The 23,633-nt window shown below is 34.3% G+C and overlaps 1 protein-coding gene across 1 annotated transcript in view; it reads left to right on the top strand.

Annotated features, from left to right (window-relative positions):
- The first annotated feature begins 1,976 nt into the window (after positions 1-1,976).
- The window catches only part of LOC146998104 (uncharacterized), a 42,996-nt gene continuing 21,339 nt past the window's right edge, over positions 1,977-23,633 (top strand). The window contains exons 1-3 of the mRNA XM_085812365.1: positions 1,977-2,192; positions 11,364-11,498; positions 20,393-20,467. Coding sequence (XP_085668491.1) covers positions 2,079-2,192; positions 11,364-11,498; positions 20,393-20,467 — 324 coding nt within the window. The 5' untranslated portion in view covers positions 1,977-2,078. The remainder of the gene's footprint in view (positions 2,193-11,363; positions 11,499-20,392; positions 20,468-23,633) is intronic.

Genomic DNA, 23,633 nt, shown 5'->3' with positions numbered 1-23,633 from the left:
CAAGAACACTGTGTCAATGAAGATAAGTAATTGACACTTTCAGCCAGGCAACGGCGGACTTCTATAACCATACAGTTCACGTGAGCTTTTTGTTGCCACTGGAACCTTAAGCTTCAAGAATTACTGCTTCATGAAGACTTGATGATAGAGAGGTTTCTTGTCAAAAAATCCTTTGTGTACGTCCCGCTTATTTCTTCACACAAGGGAGAGCGTCTAACATAGTGCAGAGACCATCATCTTAAATTCTCTTCAGTGACAAGTCTTGATTTACTCTTTATCTGGAAAGAGTCTTTAAATCAGTTCCATTCTTCCAATGTAAGGGAAAGCGACAGGTGGTGCACTATGGCGACGAAGGTATCATAAGCTGAGCAGGCATCATGGTCTCACATCATTTGTGTGTTTGACAGAGCTTCTTAACTGCTAAAAAACACAGAGAGAAGATTTTACAGCCCTACCTGGGATTTTTCAGCAGCGCAACTGATTCTCAAATCCTTTTCATGGAGGACAGTTCTCGTAACAATGACGAACGAACATCTTCAAAGTGAGGATATCAGGTTATTCAATGAGCAGCCAGATCTCCAGAACCAAACCCGATTGAACCTGTCTGTGATGCATTTGCGAAAGCAACTGAAATTCACCAGGCGTTTCCGAGAATCATCTAAAAGATAAGAAATACTCTGGAGCTACCTGCTGTAAGTACTACATCTGCGTCGTTCACAGTGCGATGCCTCGCTGCGTTACCTGTGCATCTTAGATATGGCCATATCGTATTAGCTTTATTTTAGTTTTGACTGACTGATTTTGCAAAACTGACTTTGCAACGTTAGTTTGGACATTTCTGCTCTCATGATGATTATTAATGGTTATAAGTGGGTACTTTCACCTACTGTGTAGTATATAGGGCTGTCTTATGTTACTTACTTTGTACACATATTAAATTTAGTTCCTTAAATTCTAACCTATACAGAATTTTTACGAAATACTGGCGGTTGTTCATTCTCTTAAAAAAGAATCAAAGTCCCTGATTTACATTTCATCAAATAAATACAGTCAAAAGTCTTTAATCCGGACTCGTCGGGACTTCGGCGATTCAGTATTATCGATTTTTTCGGATTATAGATCATCAATTTAAATCTGGTAAGATAGCATGCAGAAATTATAAAATTAAAAATATGAAATCGTAATTTCTGAAATAAAGAGCAGTTATGATCTAAAGGGTATCAAAACTTACAAAAAAAAAAGGCTTAATATTTATTTGTTTACTTTATTAAACATTTCTTTCAACGTGCACATGCGTAAAGCATACATTACGCATAGGCGAAATTAGAAAATTACAACCAGAAAACTATTTGATTTGTATTCCGAATATTTATAATGACGAGGAATTTGGCTAACAGGCTGCAAAAAATAATAAGCCGGTTCCAATTCGAAGATTAAGGAACAACGCAATCTGCAACATTAACTGAAATAGATAATTAGATAATTTTAGCTTAGCTTATACCGTCCGTTATACATTAAACGCGCATGCGCAGAAAGTTTGTAGCTTTGAGGTCCGGATTATGGGTGTTAAGATTAACGACTTTTGACTGTATTTGGCGTACAAAAATAAAAAAAAAATTATCGATATTTTTTGAATATTTGCAGTACTGTTGCACATGAAAATAAAATTTAATGAATGCCTATGGAAACATCAGCAGTTTTTTTATAAAATCAATTTATAGTTCTTTTCTAAGCTAATATTAGAAATGTAATGTGAGAGAATTTCGACAAGGAACGGATTTTGATATGACCCATTTTGGTAGAGGTGCTTTCACAAAAAGAAAAATCCTAAGCACTAAACATTCATCAATTATCCGGATACAAAAATTAAAAGCAAATTTAGTTTAAATAATAAATATACAGCTCGTGGTTTTGGGAAATCTAAAACGTTAATTGCACGCACGGTAAATATTTTGAAAATCTGCAACATATTTAAACCAATCTCTATTTCATGAAGCTTTTTTAAAAAGACTTTGACCTTTGAATTGATCCAGTTAAATTTCATTAGTTAGTGAATAATTAGATTACTGTTTGTGCCCATGATGACTTCCGAGAGCATTGGTGTGGACCATGCTCCAACGCATCTAAACCTAACGGATATAAATCTGATGCCACTGTCGCAACTTATTCGTCAGAAGGAAGAAACAGAAGCAGTATGTAACATTTACATTTTCTAAATTTTATCATCATTTTCTCTTCCGGTTTTGAAGCATATGAATTACCTGAAAAATTTAATTGAATTTACTTATTAGTTAAAAAGACTTTACTAGAAAGAGTTAATTCTTTAACTAGTAAGATCTTAAACATTATTCTCGCTTGTACCACTTTTACCTGACTCAAAATTTAATAAATTGCAAGATGGAACTTCCATAGGGAGGTTTCAAAAGCCATTTAATACACTGGTTATCATAAATTAAGGAAAAACCACAAAAATCACGATTACTGAAAAAGTTACATGTAGAATTTAATGAAACTTACCCACAATATACAACATGTACTAAGGTATCAAATAAAATAAAAAGAAATTACCAGACAAGTATGGTAGTATAGAAATTAGCACATGTATAAAATGAACAAATCGAAGGTGTCAGTTTGCTATAGGAAAAGTACCTTCAATATGGAACATGATCGCCTCTAGAAGCAATACAGCACATACAGCGAAGTGTGATGCTTTCAATTATGCTGTCTATCAGTTCCATAGGAAGCGAGAGCCATTGCTCTTGCAAAGCAGTTTCCAGCGCGACAAGGGTTTGAGGGGGCGGATTGAGAGCAGCTAGACGTCTCCTTAAAGCATCCCAAACGTGCTCCATAGAATTCAAGTTGCTACATTGGTAGATGGTTGCACGGATTTTGGCGATTTTTCTTTTAGCGAGTAATACAACTTATGGTAAACCCATTGTTGGATAAGTTATTTATGGTAACCGATACTTTGTTGTCATTTTATTTAAAAAATAATGTGTTTTATTGTGCATAAATTCCGTGTTTTAAATATTATTTATGGCTTCTAAATATTAAAAATCAATTTAATTTTGCATTTTTATTTGATATAAAATTTTTTTTTGTTTATCATATTTTATGAAATTTTATGTTATGGATGATGTAATCAATGACGTCACCTTACTTTAAAAGTAATTGGTTTTAATATGTATAAATTTAATCTAATGTTTTAAACATTATTTATGGCTGTTAAATTTAAAATACAATTTAATTTTGCATTTTTTTAAAAAATGATTTTATTATGTATGAATTTTTAAATAAATGTAATTCTAGGCGTGATGTAATAAGCTCTCTGATTGGTTATAGAATATTTGTGCATTAACGAGCTGTAATCAGCTCCCTGATTGGTTACTGAAAATTTGTGCATTTCCGCGCCATTTTAAAATTTAATTCATATCTTCGAATTCCTTCAAAGATGTCCGTCTCTAAGATGAATGTTGTTATTGGTGAGTACCAAGAATTATTGGTATCGGAATCAAAAATTGTCCTTTGAGATCTTATTTTGGCCAGCCTGGCTTTCCTAATCAAAGATTTGTTTACAAATTGTTACAAGGGTCAGAGGAAATTTATTTTAAATTTTTGGAGGAAACCTCGCTAATTGCTTCTTCAATGAAGTGCGAGAAATGTGGATCACAGATGAAGATGGTTAAAAGAGCCGATTCCGAGGATGGCCGTATATGGTATTCTGGTCACGGTGGAAGAAATAATCGCTGTAACGGTAAAAAATGTGTTAGACATTCCTCCTTTTTTACCGGCAGTAAACTTCCAATTGCTGTCATTTTAGCTCTAGTGTACGAAATATTCATGGGTTCTTTGTACGATAAAATTCAATGTGAGCTCGGTATTTTTTCAGAAGCTGTAGCCGACTGGCGCAGTTATGTAACCGACGTTTTAATTAATTTTGTAGAAACTAAAACGGAGAAGATCGGAGGACCAGGGGAAATCGTGGAGATTGATGAGTCCAAAATCGGGAAACGAAAGTTTAACAAGGGTCGAGTCGTTGAAGGGCAGTGGGTTTTTGGGAAAATAGAGCGCGATTCAACTCGTGGTTTTTAGTTGCTGTGCCAGACAGAACAGCGGATACTCTTCTCGATTTAATTAAGGATTGGATCGAACCGGGAACCCAGATTATTTCGGACTGCTGGAAAGCTTATGACCGTTTGAGCGAAGAAGGTTTTAATCACTTGCAAGTTAACCATTCGCTCCATTTCGTAGATCTTGAAACCGGAGCTCATACTAACACAGTTGAAAGACAATGGCGTGACTTCAAAAATTCTTTGCCGGTTTACAATGGTCGAGGAGATTTTGAAGGATACATAGTCTGGTATTTGTTTAGGAAAATTTTCTCTGTATTGAATGAGTATCCATATGTTAAATTTCTCGAAATTATTAGAGACATAAACTGGGATGATTGGCATGTACTTCAGGGAGGGGCGGTTAAAGGATCTTCGAAATCTTAAAAACAATACCTATTATTGGATTTTTTTTTTCAAATTTTTTTGTTATTTTTAATCTTCATGATCCATTAATTTGGCTCTAAATCGCTTTATCTATTTATAATTTTTTTTGTTTTTTTTTTAATTTTTTTATTCCTGACCTTGATACTAAATTTTTTCAAATTTTTTCATTGATATCTAAATTACGATAAATTATGAATTTTTGTGGTACTTATCAATAAACAACAGGTTAAATGACTCAAAAAAACGTAAGTACATATTTTTATTTTATTTTATATTTGTATACTTCAATTTTTGTTAAAAATATTAATACACTATTTTCAAAAATTGCTGAGATAATTACTGTCATAGATGTTTTAATGTTAAGTATATTCTGTATAACGTATTTTAAAGTATTTGAATTTAATAATATTCTAATTCTTTTAAATGTTGGATGATGTTTTTTAATTCGATATTCAATTTCAGTAATATTTTAATCTAATTAAACGTTGGCACAATGTTTTTATAGCGGTGTTTTTATTCTCTTCTTTGCTATATGAAAGTAATAATAACCTTACTTTAGTATTTTATAATCATAGTAAATGTATTTATTTACACTTGCCTGCGATCTTAAAAAAGGACAGTTTCAACAAAAAATTAATCCATTACTTCTAACGATATTTATTTTTTTTAAAGTTTCGAATACTTTACTATGTGTAAAAACAGCGTTTTTTAAGATGGCTGACGTTTGTAAAAATCGCGCCAACGTAAATCGCCAAAAATCCGTGCAACCGTCTACCAAAGTAGCACCGGATTCAAGTCCGGGGATCGTGCTGGCCACTCCATGCGCATAATTGTTTCCTTTTGAAGATAATCATCTACGATGCGAGCCCTGTGTGATCTTGCGTTGTCGTCCTGTAACAGGAAAGCATAACATATTGCCCCGGCATATGGGCGCACATAAACATCAAGGATGTCATCTCTATAAATCTGAGCATTCACGGTTCCCTTTGGAAAGACATGGAGGTCTGTGCGTCCACCCAAAGAGATGCCACCCCAAACACAGACACTGCCCCTTCCGTATGCATCTCTTTCACGGATGTTTGATGGATGATAACGGGTTCTAGGTTGTCCCTCCTATGGCGTGACGTGAGCGGCACACAAATGGCTGGTCGCCTCGCATACAGACCACCTTCGTGAAGCCTTCTACGCACAGTTGACGTTGACGCGAACCTTCCGGTGGCTGCAGCAAGGGAGGATCTAAGGAGAGTCGGAATAGCGGTTCTATTCCTGAGTGCACATAATGTCAAATATCGGTCATCGGCGCTCGTCGTTGCAGTTGGGCGTACTTGGCTGAACCTCCTACATGCCGAATCTGTGGTTTGAAATTGCCTGCAAAGTCTATGAACCACAGAAGGACTCACATTTAGCCATCTGGCCACTTCTGTTTGACTTTGTCCTGCCTCTAGTCTCCCAATGGCTCTCCATCGCAGTTCTGCAGGTAAATGATGCCTGGAGGTCATTGTTACGAATTGGCTATCTCATATTTCTTATGTCACTGTCACAGTGAAATACGTGGGCTTGCTCTCAAATATGGACTTTTATGCTCCTCGCAGATGACGTATTCCGAGTGCAGCGCCACTAATTTGCATATTGCAGTTTTACTCAGCTACTATTACTTGGAAACATATTCAAACTTTACACGGTTTGGCTTATTTTTGAGGGAGTTATCGCTATTTTCGTGATTTTTCCTTAATTTATGATAACCAGTGTAATAACTTGGTAATATTCTGTGGCAAGGTGTTTGATATATGAGAGTGAAAAGTGTTCTCTTCCTGAAATTTAAAAAAAAAAAAAGGTCTTTTCAGTAAAAAAAAAAAAAAAAAAAAAAAAAAAAAGGTTAAATAAACAGTTTTTCAATTAATTCATTGGGGGGGGGACTATGCTACATTTTTTTACACTAAAATCTTTTAGGCAATTTAAAATTTTATTATTGAAAACGTCTAACACTATTTTTTTGATTAATCTGGATTGGACCACTGTACTAAAAATAGGACGGCCCGGTTATGTTTCATTAAATTAAAAGGAAAAATAAACAAATAAATAAATTTTTGCATAATTCCCTTGAAATAGACGTAAGTTTCATATGCAGGCTGAAAAGTGGCTGTCATTTTTAATGAATTAAAAATGACTTGAATGTAAAAAATGACTCTTTAAAATGAATGATTTCTTAGCTGTTACTTAGGATTAAAATGCATATTTTTTTCAAAATAGATGTTGTGGTCAAAATTTACAATTGGGTGCCCTTGCTTTTTTTTAGATTCTTTTTTGACGCCAAGATCAGCGCCAGGTAGCCACAAATTCAAGATGGCCGCTACACAAAACCAAAATAAGAAGTCAAAGAATTGCACAAATTCCGTGTCCATATGTACACATCGATTTATTTTCACTTAAAGAAATCTGAGAATTGCACAAACTAGGCATTTCGCACTGCCTTAACTTTATCCATGTACACATCGATCTATTTTCAATTAAAAAAATCAGGAAGTTAAAACTATCATGGTAACCAGAAATGGGGTTTCATCGCCAAAATTGAACAAAATTTGTCGCTAATCGAAGGGGCACTCGATTCTACACTAGAGCTGCTCATCTTCCTTCTAGAAGATTTAAAGTACTACTTGTAGAAATGAAAGCATCCATGAAAAAGTTATCTTTTTCAGGTACTTTGTATTTTATAGGTGTCTTTTAAACAGGATAGCGGTCCAATCCCCAAATTTTTTTCTCTCATTATTCCTCCCATAAATTGATTACGTTCCTTCAAACCTATTTTGAACAATAACTGTTCCTATAATGATATTAGAGTGAAAATGGAAAGATTAGGGAACAGATTATTCTGGAATTTTCTGTGGGTTTCTTTTGTATTAGTTTACAAAAGTTACGCAAACTCCTAAATAGTGTTTTCTGAGTAAAAATAGGCACATCTATGTCATCTATTACATTGGCAATAGTAGAAGTAGGTGTTAATTTTGTATAAAATAGTTAAATAATCTAAACAAAAATTAGGCTGTAAAGTTTCTTTTTGACTTCGGATTCTAGTGATTCCCTTGTGGGTATTCAAAGTTGTGACGCCAGATGAAACCTTTCTATAAAACTGCACATGCGCTTTGTTGTTTTGGGGAGAAATAATCCCCAGTATTTATTTATTTTTTTTCCGAAAGTAGATAAGTTACTTTCCTGTTCATTACTTGAGTGATAATTTTAATTGCCTTTGAAAGATCAATGTTTGTAAAATAGCAAGAAATTTTCTAAAATTTTCTAAAGCTCAAGAGGCTCTTGAATGTATGAATTCTCTTTCTGATGAAGAAATTGAAGAGCCTGAAATACTAGTTGTTATTTCCGCCGTGCCGAACAGATAGATGATTCTATCAGCATATATCAGTACCATGTGGCAAATCTGAAATAGAAGATGCCGCAAGTTCTATAGAAATTTCAAAAACTGGGAAATTCAAAAAACTGTGAAGAATCTAATTTTGAAGTAAAAGCCTCTAAGTGGAATAAATGTGAACCCAATTCACGCTTTCACCAAGCTGTATTCTTTTGCTGGACAATCAAAATATTGTAAATGTGGTGCTTTCAGGAAAAAACTCTAGTTGAACGTTTTCATATGATGGCTGAAGGCATGATATCACAAACAACTGTAGAGTCTAACCGGTTTGCATAACAAGCAAATGACCTTTCTTTTAGTGTCACTGAAAGTGAATTCAAGCACTTCCTGTGTGTCTTGTTTTACAGAGGATATCATATTTTATCACGTGAAAACATATATTAGGAAAATGCCCCTGACACTGGTACAACTTTAGTGAATCATATTATGTCCAGGAATCAATACCGTGGTATTAAACTTTATGGTCATTTGAATGACAATTCTAAAATCGTTAAAGATGACTGTTACTACAAAATTCGACCACAGTTAGAAAAATTTAATATTGCCTTGAAACAGTTTGGAGTGCTTTTAGAAAATCTAACAATCTATGAAAATCGATGAAATGGTGTGTTATTTTTGTAGTAAAGGTAATAAGATATTTATGAAGAATAAACCCGTAAAACTCGGATGCAAATTATGGATACTAATAGCTTACACGGCACTAAACGTCGCTAACCGCTTTATTGTCTGGACGACACGGCTTCGTTGCAAAAGCGTCTATAAGTTTTATTTTGTTCAGTGGAACTTCCCCCCCCCCAATGGCAGATTGTGAACAATTACAAATGTAATCCAATCCATTTAATCTATACAAGGCCGGATGAAGGCCTCTTTATTATTTATCAAGGCCTCTTTATTATGAAGGCACCTTGTAGGTGGGCCACCATCGCCATTCCTATGAAGGGACGGACAGTTACAACCATGTCTTCTCCGGGACTCGAACTCAGGCCCTTCGGCATCGCAGTCAGCTTCCCTGACCGCTATACCGACTGGGCGGCTGTTCAATGGAACTTTGCAACACAAAATTCGACTATAATGGCATTTCCAAGAAACAACTGCCAAGCGCTTTCGAGTTTGCTACTTTCAGGCTACAATATTAGGCATACGTGAATCATGTAATCAGGCATGCTGCACCTCTAGGTTCTGGTTTATCGAATTTTATCGCATCTTATTTGTTATGATGACACCCATCGTGTGACAGAAGTATTGATCGAACTGTTTTAAAGATGGCATTGGGAAATATTGGAACGTTTTCCATAGCCCCATATGAGTCGATGTAATCATAATTTGTTTCCGTAGTTGATAGAGTTCTCAAGTTTTCTGATATACCAAATTCTATCGCCAGTAAAGAGCTCCATCGTTGTGATCAATGGAAATTACTTTACTAAAAGGCTTACGTTATTTGTTTATATGTCTGAATGCCAATTATACTTATTAATAAGTTCTACAGTACAAAATTTCTTATGATAAACATTCGGGCCCTATATGCCTGTGAATGAATGCCTTCATGGTTTTAAAATGAAGCTATCCTGTGCAGCTTGCACAAAAAAAGGGGGGACTCCCGTTTATATCTCCCGTTTTACTGGGCCGATTGACGAAATTTAACTTGCGTTTTACATGTTTCGAAAGCGCGACTCAGGATATATATTAGATTTATATATGGAATTGTTCTAATATACATATTTTGACTCAAAATCGGGCTTTTCCTGAAACCATAAACCGATTTTTTTTCCATATTTCTATTCTCTGACTTAATTATGCCATGAAAAGTGTCATGTTTTGTAACAATCCCACAAATAGGTTTAAAAGAAATAAGTTCTAAAAATTTAAGCTCCTCAGTTTTAATTGAATTTGTTATATATTTAATAATATCTCTTTTCTGTTAAGCTTGCTTGATTCCTTCTTTGACTATTTGAAATTTAGGTTCAATCCAAATAAAGTTCACAGCTATTTTTTGCTTTGTTTTTTATAACAAATTTGCCATCGTCTTAAAATAGGTGTATTTCTAGGCATACTCGCGATTAATTAGAATTTTTATTCTAAATTTCCTAGGATATACGAGAATTTATATATTGGCCCGTTTTGAAATTTAGCATATTTGTTATAAGTGGTAATAACGCCAAATATGGTTTACACACTTTGGTAAAACTATTTGAAAAGAATGAACTACACACCTTTTATTCTGCTCCTGCACAATGAAAGGGAGTGGAAAATTGGTTATCTTAAATTAATAATTTCACCAAGTAAATTATTCTTGGAAGACCCGGTGGCGCAGTGGTTAGCGCGTCTTGCAACAACACTACAGGTCTGGGACTCGATTCCCCAAGCTGGGCAAGGTTGATTCAGTCCTTAACAGGATAGATAAAAGGAGTACTGAGTTCGCTTGGGGACTTAACACAGGGGGTCCTTCGACAAGCTACACTTGTCCAGGCAATATGCCCAAGCGCCCCTGGGCCCACGGTCTAGAAAGCAGATATCAGGACACTGCCGGGCCTGGCTCTCTAAGAGCTGTTTGTGCCGTCAAGTTTAGTTTAGTTTTAGAATTATTCTTGGCGCAAACTGAAAAAAGTGCGCCAAGATAAATTTTAATATTTCTCTGTAAGTTTCTCACCAAATTTTACACAATTTAATATTTCGGCATAATTTGGAGCCTAGTATAGAAATATGGAGAAAAATAAGTACGACAATTCAGAAAAAATCCGACTTTATGTCAAAATACCCATGCTAGAATAATGCCATGTATACATCTAATATATATACTAAGTCGCGCTTTCGAGGCATGAGAAATGCAAATTAAATTTCGTCAATCGGCCCAGTAGAACGGGAAATATAGAAATGTGCCTCTCTTGTTTTTAGTCTAACGTGTGCCCACCAGTGGCTGAGCGGTAGAGTTGCTGAACACTGCTAGTTCGGTCCGAGGTTCGAATCCCGCGAACGTGCTGGCTGTATGCGCTTTTTCGTGGTTTTTCCCCATGTGTAACTTGTACACGAGCCAGTTTCCCTTAGAAAGTCCTCCACGAAGGCATCCTCCTCTTAGACAGATAGCCCTCGAGGCTTTGCCATAATCATATACACACACATTAGTCTAAGGTGTGCACATGTTTCTAACACACACACAAAATAATCCACGAAAATAATAATTTAGGCATGAGTTGCTGGATGATCTCCGTCAAACGAACTTGAATGAAATTGCCAGGGTACTTCCTTATTATAGCGGCTCCCAAGATCGAATCGCTAATCGGCCGAGATATCTCACCGAAATTTCACTATGTTTTCATATACCTCGCTACATATTACATTTGGGTTGATACAGTTAAATATTGGGGGCCGCTATGATAAGGAAGTACTCTTGTCAGTGCATATATAAATATAATACCTTTCTTAATTTAATCCTTTTTTTCTATTCCTAGGATGTGGAGAAACTTTGTAAATTGATGTATGTTCTCAATACCGACCGTCTGAAATATGAATCTGCCATAGAAAATGTGAATTTCGTGAATTCGACTCTTGGAAGGCTGAATGCTGGCATATCTCCCTCTCGAAACGTATCCTTAGGAATTTTGAATTTTTTTAAATTCCTGAATAAGTGTGAGACAAAAGGAAAAAAAATATTCTTTTATTTTACTTTTAGCAGAACTTGTAAAATTTTAATTTGGTTAGAAATATTATAATTACAATTAGATTAAGCCATTATTTTTTATTGCTCCTTAATTTAAGAAAGCCAGTATATTTCTTTTAATTAACAGAAACATTCGGTAGTATTTCTGCTAATCAGTAAAAAATCAAACATTAATAAGTTAATAACTTGGTAAACAGGTTTAGATCTGTTTACCAATTTTTACCTGGATTTTTCACATATTTTCAGAAGGTATTTACACATTTTTAAAACGATTTCTACAAAGAACTAAACAAACATACAGCTTATTACTGGAAATAAGAAATATCGTCTGCTTTCAAGCTTATTCTTCTCCTAAAATGACACATGTAAACAAGCTGTGGATTGAAGGATATATTTTTGAGCTTTCCGAAGAGAAATATTCCTATTTCATAACTCAAAAACGTTGTGAAATGCATGGTATTAAAATTTCTAAGTGCAAAATAAGCAACATTATTAATCGGAAGCGGTAGTCATTATTTCTACAAAGAGAGAAGATTCCAAACGAATACCCGAAAAATGTATGTGCTGTTTCTAATGTTTCTAAAGTTAAATCGTTGTTAACAAAAGAAAATCTGCTGACGCAGAAATCAATTGCAAAGTCTTTAGGGACATCTGTGCCAACAATAGATAAAATAATAAACCAATATTTACAACTTAAAAATGTTAAAAAACGCAATGTTCGTCAGCTAATTGTTCTACAAATTATTCTGTATTGAGAATAGTTTGTAGAACTCTGCATGAAAATTATTTTGTGGAAGATAAATGGAAATATATTGGGAACCTTGATGAAGCATGGATTTACCTAAATGACTGCAACAAAAGAAAAGGTATATTTATTATCCGAAATGAAGAGTTGTTTTACAATGTTGAATTAAGAACAAGGAGCTTGGAAAAAAATGTTAACATCAACTAAAATACTACCAAGAAACAATTTTATGCCCGATATTTAAAAAAATAATTTTTTTATTTGAAAACATACAATCTCCCTGTGCTCCGCAGATGTACAACACGGGAATTACCGAAGTAAGTTGACTAAAACATTTAAGGTTGCATGCATAAATAGCATAAATAAAACGAACAAAAGTAGAGAACACTAGTTTGGACTTCACGAAAACAGATAGGTTCACTGGCCAAGTCACTCCGAACATTTTCAAATCGTTCTGTAAGCATAATCTGGGGCTATAAAATGTAGGGCATGAGAAAATGAAATGTTCCACATCTGGAGGTACTCTTTTTGAACATTCACATAAACTGATTGGAATTTGATCTTGGATTGAAACGAAAGAGGTAACCTGCAAATTTACCGTGACCAGATAAAAACTGAGAAACCTTAAAATTAATAGAGAGGAATGACTCGGAATGCAGTCTATGGTAAATAGAAGGAAAGAACTTTCTGGTGACCTCAGCATTACACAATGAAATATATTCCTCATTCCACTTATGTCCGATATTTACAGAAGAAATTCCTGAAAAGAGCTCTTTCTAAGCGCAAACTCACCACGACTGATGGATGATCGTTCGGAAAGTAGTAGAATCGATGCCATGATCGAATGGAAAGTAGTGGAAATGAATGGAAATAGATGACTCCTGGAAACTGTATGAAAAGTTTTTTTATCATGCAAATCGCGATATTAAACTGGCCATTTTAGGCTTTGGACACTACTAAGACCAGAAGCGGTGTCATTTTACTGATCTAATGGGCGGCCACCGAATGAAGGAACAGATAATTAACATCCATGCTTACACCAGGGTTGGAACCCGATCCCTTCAATGCGACAGTCAGAGTTACTAACCACTTTCCCGTCTGTACAGTCTCTTTTTAATAGTATAAATGCAATTTTTAGTCCAAAGTAGCTTTGTGTCTGAAGGACTATTGTTTTGGTTTTGCGATTTTGCGTCGAATCAGTATAAACGGCGTATCACTTTTCAAACTATTGCCACCAAATGTTAGAGTCCTGCATTATATTTGAAGAAATTAAATAACGAAGAATCTGCATAAATGTATGGTGTTTCTCGCATTGTGATAAAACAACGGTACACAGAACCATCGAATTTTGAATGACGTAATCCTCCTACGAATATGGGCATGTGGAAGCCCAAATTTGAATATGAAATTTTGTTTTATTATCGATTTCATATTTTGTAAAACTTTAACAAATTTTTGATTTACAAACTCAGCGATTTAAAAGCGAGCAATGGCAACACTCTACGTGGGGAAGAACACCTTTTTTATCTCCAGCGCGCGGAACTGTGTATCGAAAATTCTAAAGATATGCTCATTTTAAAATTATTTTGCGACATTGCTGTTGAACTGAATTTTATGGTTTTATTGCGAAGAACATGATATTTAATAAATAAAAGTAACACACAAAATGTTAAAAAAAACGCTCCTTTGGACGTAATTTAAAATCTGAAAGTTTTAGATTTTTTTTAAAGTAATAAAATTAGAAAATATGTTTTAAGGGAGGACATTTTATCTCTAGAACTCCAACTTTCTACATTGAAGACATTGCTGTTGAACTGAATTTTATGGTTTTATTGCGAAGAACATGATATTTAATAAATAAAAGTAACACACAAAATGTTAAAAAAAACGCTCCTTTGGACGTAATTTAAAATCTGAAAGTTTTAGATTTTTTTTAAAGTAATAAAATTAGAAAATATGTTTTAAGGGAGGACATTTTATCTCTAGAACTCCAACTTTCTACATTGAAGAAAATTTTGAAATCTCTGTGCTAAGGTATTTATGATTTTATTCAGAAAATTAAATTTGATTTTCGCTCCATTTAACTGATACCGAATTATACGTTCAATCTTCGAACGCCATTTCCGCTTTTTAAAAGCATAGAGGCTTTCATTTATTTTGAAATAAAGAGTGGAAGGAAAAATCATGGAAATTGGTCTGAGTTTGAGCTACTTCCCTTTTAGGTCACTCACACAGGATGAAAATTGAAAAGGAAATAATCGGTTGCAATATAGAGTTAAATTTTTTAATTTACAAATCAACTTAAGAAGTCAATGACATCCGTATATCGTTAACGATATTTCGAAAGCTAAAAAGCAACATTTGTGAATCTCGGTGCTGGGTCTCCTGTCTCTCACTTGTTACCATGCATTCAAAAAATCTAAATGATGAAGTAATTAAATTATGTAATGCTTTGACATAGCAACCATCAGTTTCAAAATAACGAGGACAGTAGTGATATTGAATTTCAGGATCGTGAAAGTTGTTATTCTTTAAAATAAGTTAAAAAAAAAAATAAAAATAAAAAAAAAAAAACTTTTATTCACAGCTTAATTTCTGAACTTCTCCTAAATGGCTAATAAACTATACAGATTTTAGTGTTCCATGTGAAGAATATTTTTTTTCAGTTTGACAAAACAGTTTTTGTAATGTGGAAATGAAATCCAAATATAATTTCTATCAAAAGAGATTGTGTTACCAACTTAATCGAATATAGTGCATATATCGAATATACTTAATCGAATATAGTATATATATATATATATGAAATGTTGTATGATCTTAAATCCATTTAGTGCGAATACAAGTTATTATTACTTGCGCAATTGCTGTAAAGTTAGTTAATAATAATTTATTTCCTAAACAGTATCGATAAATTGATAATATTATCTCCTAAGTTTAATTAAAGTAGAATTATTTTAAAAGTGTGCATCCATACTGGTAAGTTATATTTTGAAAGATGTTTTGAAGTAATTTGAAAGCAAAATGTTAATAATGTTTTAACGTGGACTGGAGTTAAATCATCACGAAGAATAATATAACAATTGTAAAAGGAAAAATTAAAACATGTAATTATTGTCATTGATCGGAAATTAGTTGACTTTTCAAGGGGAACAAACCAACTCCCTTTCAATGAACAATAATTGATAAAAATACGTAAATACGAAAGTGTTTCGTCTTTACTCGAGTTATATTAAGTTAAAGCCAAACCGGCAATTCTAGTCAGGCCAAATATTTCCGCGAATAGTAGGAATTATGAACCAATGCTGATACTCAAAGAACTTATTCTCATGAAGCATTTTAGTCAATTCAATTTGGAGTAAAAATCAATTACTGTAGATAAATCCTGTAAAACTCGAGTAACCGTCCCCGACACTTTCATCTTTATGCATTTGAGTACTATATTTTTTGTAGAAATTAAACATTGGAAATTGTCATTATGAAATCGAATTCAAAGTAAAGTTGAAATAAACATAGAAGATTATAAAAAAGATAAATAATGCAAACTTTGTAAAAACAAATCAAAGAAAATATAAAAATAATATAAAAATAATATAGAAAATAATATAAATAAGATCAGTGAATGTACATGAAGATATAAAGGCCAGAAAGGTATTAAGTAACTTACATTCTTTCTAGTGGGGGAGTTGGCAAAGTGTTCTCTTCGTGTCTGACTCAGAAGTGTAGGGTGTCCGAAAATTCTTAGCGGCAGTAGGGCCTTTGAATGATTCAATTATTGTTCATTGAACGGGAGTTGGTTTGTTCCCCTTGAAAAGTCAACTAATTTCCGATCAATGACAATAATTACATGTTTTAATTTTTCCTTTTACAATTGTTATATTATTCTTCGTGATGATTTAACTCCAGTCCACGTTAAAACATTATTAACATTTTGCTTTCAAATTACTTCAAAACATCTTTCAAAATATAACTTACCAGTATGGATGCACACTTTTAAAATAATTCTACTTTAATTAAACTTAGGAGATAATATTATCAATTTATCAATACTGTTTAGGAAATAAATTATATATATATATATATATATATATATATATATATATATATATATATATGTATACATATATATATGATGATTTTGCGGATAGGCACAGGAATGACGAAGCTTGGCATCAGAGTCCTGACGTTGTTTGGTTGAGTGGAATATAGCAGAATGATGACACAGAAGGATTTTGTTTTTAATTGCATATCTTTATTCAATTCAAATGGCAGATAATTTTCCTTTTAGATGAAATTCTCCAAATTACACATCAAATAGTTTTTTAAACTAAATAAAATGAATCTAGGCTTTTGACGTCATAACTATTCCAACAAAGGGAGAAAGATGGACAGAGCAGCGCAGAGTTTTGCAGCAGCAATAGTAGCAAGCAGTCTGACTAAAAAATGGCGCGTATTCGGTATTTATACTAGCGGTTACATAACATGCCAGAATGTTCTCAAAAGGTATGGTGTAGCCAGAATGGTGTAGGGGGAAAATTCTGAAACTGCAGAAAGTTAATCAGAGGTTCGTGTAGAGCAAAGCAATCGTATTTTTTATATTTTACATATATATATATATATTAAGTGTTCTTTCTGAAATATATCACGAATGTAGTGTTGTTCCTGAAATATCTTCACTTTCTATATTTTACAATACATTACCAAGGTTGAACAACAGGCAGCTAACCAGCAAACGAACTGAATAGTGTGCAGTCATTACGTTTACTTCGAATTAGAAAACATGAAAAATCAGCAATGCTGTCTTCAGGATTCGAATTCTAGACCCCGAACTGCTAGCCATACGTGCTTCCAATTACTCTACGAAAGGACGAGGTAAAGAAGAAGAAACTTCTTTACAGTTCTTTAAACAGTGAATATTTGTTTCTTATCCCGATGTGAAGTCACTTGTGCGAAATTATATCTATATTCTCAACGAGTGGAGCCTATAAAGTGTAAATGGTTAAAATTTCTTTAATTCCAACAACTCCTTATCTTTCTTGAATAAATTTTAGGTGACCCTTGTTCCCTTGGGAAGGGGATTGAATTACATTTTAGAAGCGTAGAATTTTCACATAAAAAACTGATAAAGATGAAAATAAATGCAACCTAATTCTAATAATAATAAATCTGATGTGATGCCACATTTATTAGGTTTCGCTAGCTTTGATAGATTATAAACCGGTAAGAAATTTTTGAACCAACTTCTCGTTAAATTAAATTGTGTAGTCTCTGGCTACTAGATTTACTAAACTTTAAAATTTTCTGTTATTTTAAGTTACATTACCACAAGTGATTGGCTGATCTTGTCAAGCATGAGATATGCATTTCATGCTCAAAATTCTGATTCAATACGTAGGGCTTTACTTTAATTTTCTAATAGTTATTTTTATTTTGTAACAAGCCTTTCCTTTACCTTCTAACTTCTCACCTATGTTTCCCTGCCAGAATGAGTTTTTGGATTAAGATTTATGCATATAAGGTAGAAATGAGTATTTAAGTTGAGGTTTGATTTACTTCAGTAGGACAGCGTGTTCTGCCTTTCGACCACGTTGTTGCTATTCCACGGCCGTACTTAATACGCGCCTGCTAGCCCATGCCGGAGATGCTTAATTAAGGGTTTGATTCAGCGAGTTTGATTCTGTGCAGCTTCGGCTGATAAATTTTTAGCATTAGATTAGTTTTATTATTTCTATTTTGAGTTAAAGCTCAAGTGGAGGCTTCTTGTAAGCCCAAGAAGAGCCATATGTAAATATATTTTTAGTTGGAAGAAAAGGGTAATTTAATCCTTCTCCGGAATTGCTACTTACTCACAAGAACTCAGCGAACAATCACTACACATTTCTTCAGTATTTTAGCTTTTAGAGAACTCTTATTTTAGTTAGGATATTACAAATAAAACAGTTATTATGCACATTTCTCAAATCTTTGTCCTTCTATTTAAACTCAGCTATAATTTCCTCAGAGTCTGTTAGGAGTTTGGAAGATGCAGAAAGTAGGACAAACCAACTTTTGCTTTCTCACACGAAAAGCATGCTCTTGAAGCCTTTCGAGGCGATAGATCTACTTATTCTACTTCTTGTGGCTGCTGAGATATCCCAAATTAATTGTCCAGTTTGATGTGCAACGACTTTTCTTGACAACAATGACAAATAATGGTGGTCTTCGGAAATTTCAATAACTTTCGTACGATTTTCAACAGTCCACTGTTAGTTCCCATACTGTAACTAACTGGTAACAGGTTATTAGTTCACGCTTTGAACACTATTCAGGAGACTCAGTTGTGTTTGACTCACTTCCCACTTCTGACTTTCATCTAAGTGATCTCTTTCGTACATAATTAGCAATATATGGTTAGTTTGGTGGTAAGCGTGCGATGACGAACATGTTTCCTTTTATGATATGTTTGAGTTTGTATTATCTACATATTGCGTACGCATCTATCTACTCAGCAGTAGGTTTTTGTATTTAGAAGTACATTAGTAAATGAGTGTTAATAGATACAAATGAAATTCTGCTATAGAAATTCGATAATTACACTCTACAACATAAAAAGTGACTCGCCAAGAAGAAGTTATCCGCATGGGACGAAAGTGCGTATGCCCCTACCTTACGACAGAATAGGCAAACTTTTGGCAGCCAGTAATTGAATAGCTGCAGCTCCAGCGCACTTCAACGGATCATCCAGATGATGCTTAAAACAGAAAGCATTCTAATACTAAGGTATAAATATTTTCCATGCAAATGGAGCTCCGTCGACCCACGTAGACTGTACCAATACTTCGGATTCGGAAACAGTATCAGCAGATGTCACCATTTGAGAGAGGACGTGCAATCGGACTGAAGAAAGTAGGGGGGTCAAATAGCAGGATCGTTAGACATTTGAGTTTGAGTGATGCTACCATTCGATGATGTTGGCGGGAATGGGTAAACCACTGCCCCATTCCCACCCTGTAGCGGTTGACTGAGAGCAACGACAGAACGCGAGGGCAGAGTGATAGTGAGATGTGAGCTCATAGCCCTTAATGCTTCTTTATCAACGATCCGAAGGTTCTTTATGTACATGTAACCGGAAAACCATTCATTGGACTGAGCATTGAGGAACGACTCAGTAGGGGTGAGGTCACGGTGGTCATTGTGCGGACTGCCTCTCACCGTTGCACAGTGCCTGACATGTTTGCAGTGGTGCTGGGTGCAATCGAGCTGGTATCTCACAGACTGAAGTAGAACTATTTTCAGCGATGAATCCGGCTTCGAAATGAGCCCTAATAACCAGCAAAGACGTGTCTGGAAATATCCAAGTCAGCAGAGGGATACTCACCTAATTGTCGTTCGCAATGCAGCTCGACAACCAGGAGTTATGGTATGGGGTGCTATTTCGTTTGCTAGCCGGATTTCTTTGGTTGTCATGCGTGAGACGCTTACAGCACGGTAGCTTCATTCTACGCTCTGTAATGTTGCCCTTCCTTTCACGGATCCCTGGACTTATATTTATACAGTATAATGCCTGGTCGCACACGGCACTCTTTTCCAGGGCTTATCTTCATACTTTTCCATTGTCGGCAAGATCGCCAGATATGTGCTCATGTACATTTGGGCTGTGATCAGCAGAAGATTTTGTTCGTCCCTGAATGGGCCAGATCTAACTCTCCAGTTGGTGTGCATGGCAAGCAATCTTGCAGGAGATCTACAATTCAATGCTCAGCCGAAAGTTTGCTGCAGGATCAGAGGTGGGCCAACGCATATTGAGTTTTTCTTCCTGTTGCAGCTGTAATTTCCTGAATGAAAAATTTAGTTTCTTATGATGCTGTTAACGTTTCGTTTTCAATTTGCATGTACATCACATCTACCAGTTTAGTCCTATCTGATAACTCCGCCTTGGTGCATTGCTTTTTTGTGTTATATAATGTATTTTGCTAAGTTATTATTTAAATCCTTTTTCTATCAAAAAATTTTCTGTAATGTATGCAGTTAAAAGAATATATTAAATTCCTGTCTAAAATTATTTTTTCTTATTTTGCGCCTTAATAATAAGGAAGATAAACGTCCAAGGAGAGATACGCAAAATAAGTAATCTGATTATGAACTTAGAAGATGATTACCATCCAGAAATGGTAAGGGAATTCAATTTATTTATTTAACACTTATTTCATTCAGGACAAGAATATAACTGAGTGGCGGAAAGGATTTATAATAAGGATCATAACTCAATTTTTTATACATTTGTATGAATATTTAAACATTACAAACTGTAAAAAACTGCGACAGAAAAAAACATCCTATTGTGTTTGTAGCTTGTATTTGAGTTATATTTTCGGTTTTTGAAACTTTTCTGTAACTGGATAACCAAAGAAGCAAGTCAATGACTGTCACATGAATAAGAATAGAAAACATAATTACTCTGTCGTTACATTAAAATGTTTTGTACTTAAAATTAAATGTTATAAGAGGAGACAAAAATAAGCTATCTTGATTTAATAGGTACTACGTCGTGGTAAGTGAATTTTTTTTTTTTTTTTTTAAAGTAATTTCACATAACATTAACCCTCTTTTTTTCTTTTGTTCTTGCTTTTGTTCTGAAATTGATACATAAATTAATTATATTAAGGCATTAAGATAGATTTTTAATCTTAAGATTCGTTTACTTTTATTTCCTAGACTTACTTAAATACTTCCTAGATTTACTTAATTTAGAATTTTCTTAGAAAAAGACAGCTTATATTTGAATTCATAACAATGACTAAATTTTAAGGATTCCCACTAACATAGAAAAGTTTGCTTTAAATTACGATGTTTAAATTTTACATTTTTTAAACGTGAATTTTTGCAATACAAATTTATTGTGCTTACATAACACATATCATTCTGTCCTGTCAAAATATAATGTACACCTCAAAAACTGACTGGCGGAAAGGATTTATAATTGTATTTATATAAGCAACCCTTGGAAAGCTTCGTCACGGCACAAAACAAAAGATCTTAAATCATTTCCACGTCTCCTGACACACTGATTAAGATCACTGTGGCACTGTTACAGGATGTTCGCCAGAATGATATTGATAGTCTTTATTTATTGACTCTCGGAAATATTGAGCCATTATTTGGGTGTAAGCTTAAGGATTACGTGCGTGTGTGTATTAGTAAAGGTTGCTGTTTTAAGAAGTTTTGATAAAAGCCACATTAAAGCCCCGTTCACATGCAACGCTCCTTCGCACAGCTGCCGTTAGCAAGAGGAGAAAAAGAAGATATCAAAGAGTTTCGTCTTTAGAAACCCGTTCAGAAGACCACCGTCTTCCTTCCTAAGCCTCTGTGAACAATCACGTCTCCGAATTGTTCGATTTCTAATACTGTTTACACATTTTTAACGTTGTTTACTGTTGTTAATTTTGTAATCTATACTTTCGCAACTGGTACCTGAACCTTCGTAATGGTTTCTGAAAAATATATGCTTTTTAATTATTATTATTATTATTTTATAAGCTGTTATTTAGTTCACTCTTGGTGCTTGTCGCTATGGTTAAAAGATGGTCATGGATTTTTAAACTGCTTCCCGATAAGATATAGAACTCAAACTTTGTACATGCACTGCTTGTGGATGTGGTGTCATGCTTTTGATTTTTAGAGGATTAGATTTTTTTCTATGAAATGAAATTTTTAGCGTAATTTTTTAAAAAATATTTTAGAATTTTTGAAAATCGTTCATATTTTTAGACGCCCATTAATTTTAAAATTTCATGTCTAAAAATATATCGGTTACAAACTTTCACAGCTTATAAAACAAACTTTTCGCATTTAAATAAATGATAAAAGAAATTAATTGGATGATGTTTTGACTTTTTAAAAGATATGCAATGAAGCAGAATGGGAAATATTGGTTCTTCTTGGGCATCAATTCGAAACATTGGTTTCAAAGTAATAATCTCATTATACCACACTATTTTTATGACATTATTTATAAGTTGTTATTGTTGCCAGTTTATTAGTTCAGAGATTGGGGATATTTATGAGCTTTTTCTTAAGATGCGTTTTGCATTCCGTTGTGCTTAACGTTCTTATTAGATTGAAGCATAATAATTACTGATTAGACTTAGTGATATTCTAAACTCTTGTACGAGTATTTCTGTCGAAAATTCCAGAACTTTGGAGTGTTTCTGTTGATAAAATAAATTTAATTAAGCTATCATCGGATTTGATTGCAATAACAATCCTTTACGAACTATTATCAATCTGTTACAAACCCGTACGCACGCAGCAATATTATAATTAATTAATGTATTAAAATTGTTTTGAACGTGTTTTACAAAACAAAAGCAGGTAAAGAAAAATTCTGCTTGTTTATGATATTTTGCAATTTTTATGGCCATATAAAATTTTAAAAAAGGGTTTGTAATTTATGTTTATATTTACCAATTGAATAAATAGCACTAGGTTTGATTTATATATATATATGTGTGTGTACTGAAATTCAAATACAGTGTTTTGAATCAATACTGAATTCAATACTGTTTCAAAATTTAAGCAACAGCAGGGTATTTTGCCATAACTCCACGAGAAATCAACTGAGAGACATGAAATGCAGAAATGAAGGAGAGTATTATGTACGTAAAGGACGACGAAAACATCGGAACTGAAAAAGGAATACAATGCATACGATATGGAATCAAACAAAAACAAGCTTTATTGAACGCATAGTACCGTGACTCATGATTGTCTGTCCAAGAGGAAGAACAACAAGCAGATGTTCCTTAATGATGTGAGCGTGCAGCAATGCGTCTCCTCAAAGCATCCCACACATGTTCGATGGGATTTAAATCTGGGGAGTACGCTGGCCAATCCATTCGAGTGATATCTTCACTTTCCAGTAGCTCCTCAACAGCAAGAGTCCAATGTGGCCGTGCATTGTCATCCATAAAAATTAAGTCTGGGCCAATGGCACCTCGGAACAGACGGACATGGGGAAGGAGTACCTCCTCACAATAGCGATCCCCGGTTACAGACCCTCTGTGGAAAACGTGGAGCTCAGTTCCCCGTTCAGCATAATGCCTCCCCAGACAAGAACTTCAGGACCACCGTTGCGGTGTCTTTCCTTGATGTTACTGGGATAAAACCGGGTCCCAACCTCTCTCCAAATCAAAACGTTTTGAGAATCGCTTCTGGTACTGAACCGACTCTCAACCGTAAAGAGGACACGACTCCATTGATCAGTTGTCCAGTTTTTGTGCTCTCTGCACCAATGTAAACGGTGGCCAACTTTCAACGGGAGGCAGCGTTCAGGACGGC

Source organism: Stegodyphus dumicola, chromosome 3 (assembly GCF_044657685.1).
Source record: "Stegodyphus dumicola isolate Sdum_Otavi_A_Nest chromosome 3, ASM4465768v1".
NCBI classification, from domain to species: Eukaryota; Metazoa; Arthropoda; class Arachnida; order Araneae; family Eresidae; genus Stegodyphus; species Stegodyphus dumicola.
This window is presented reverse-complemented; position numbering and strand designations above follow the sequence as displayed.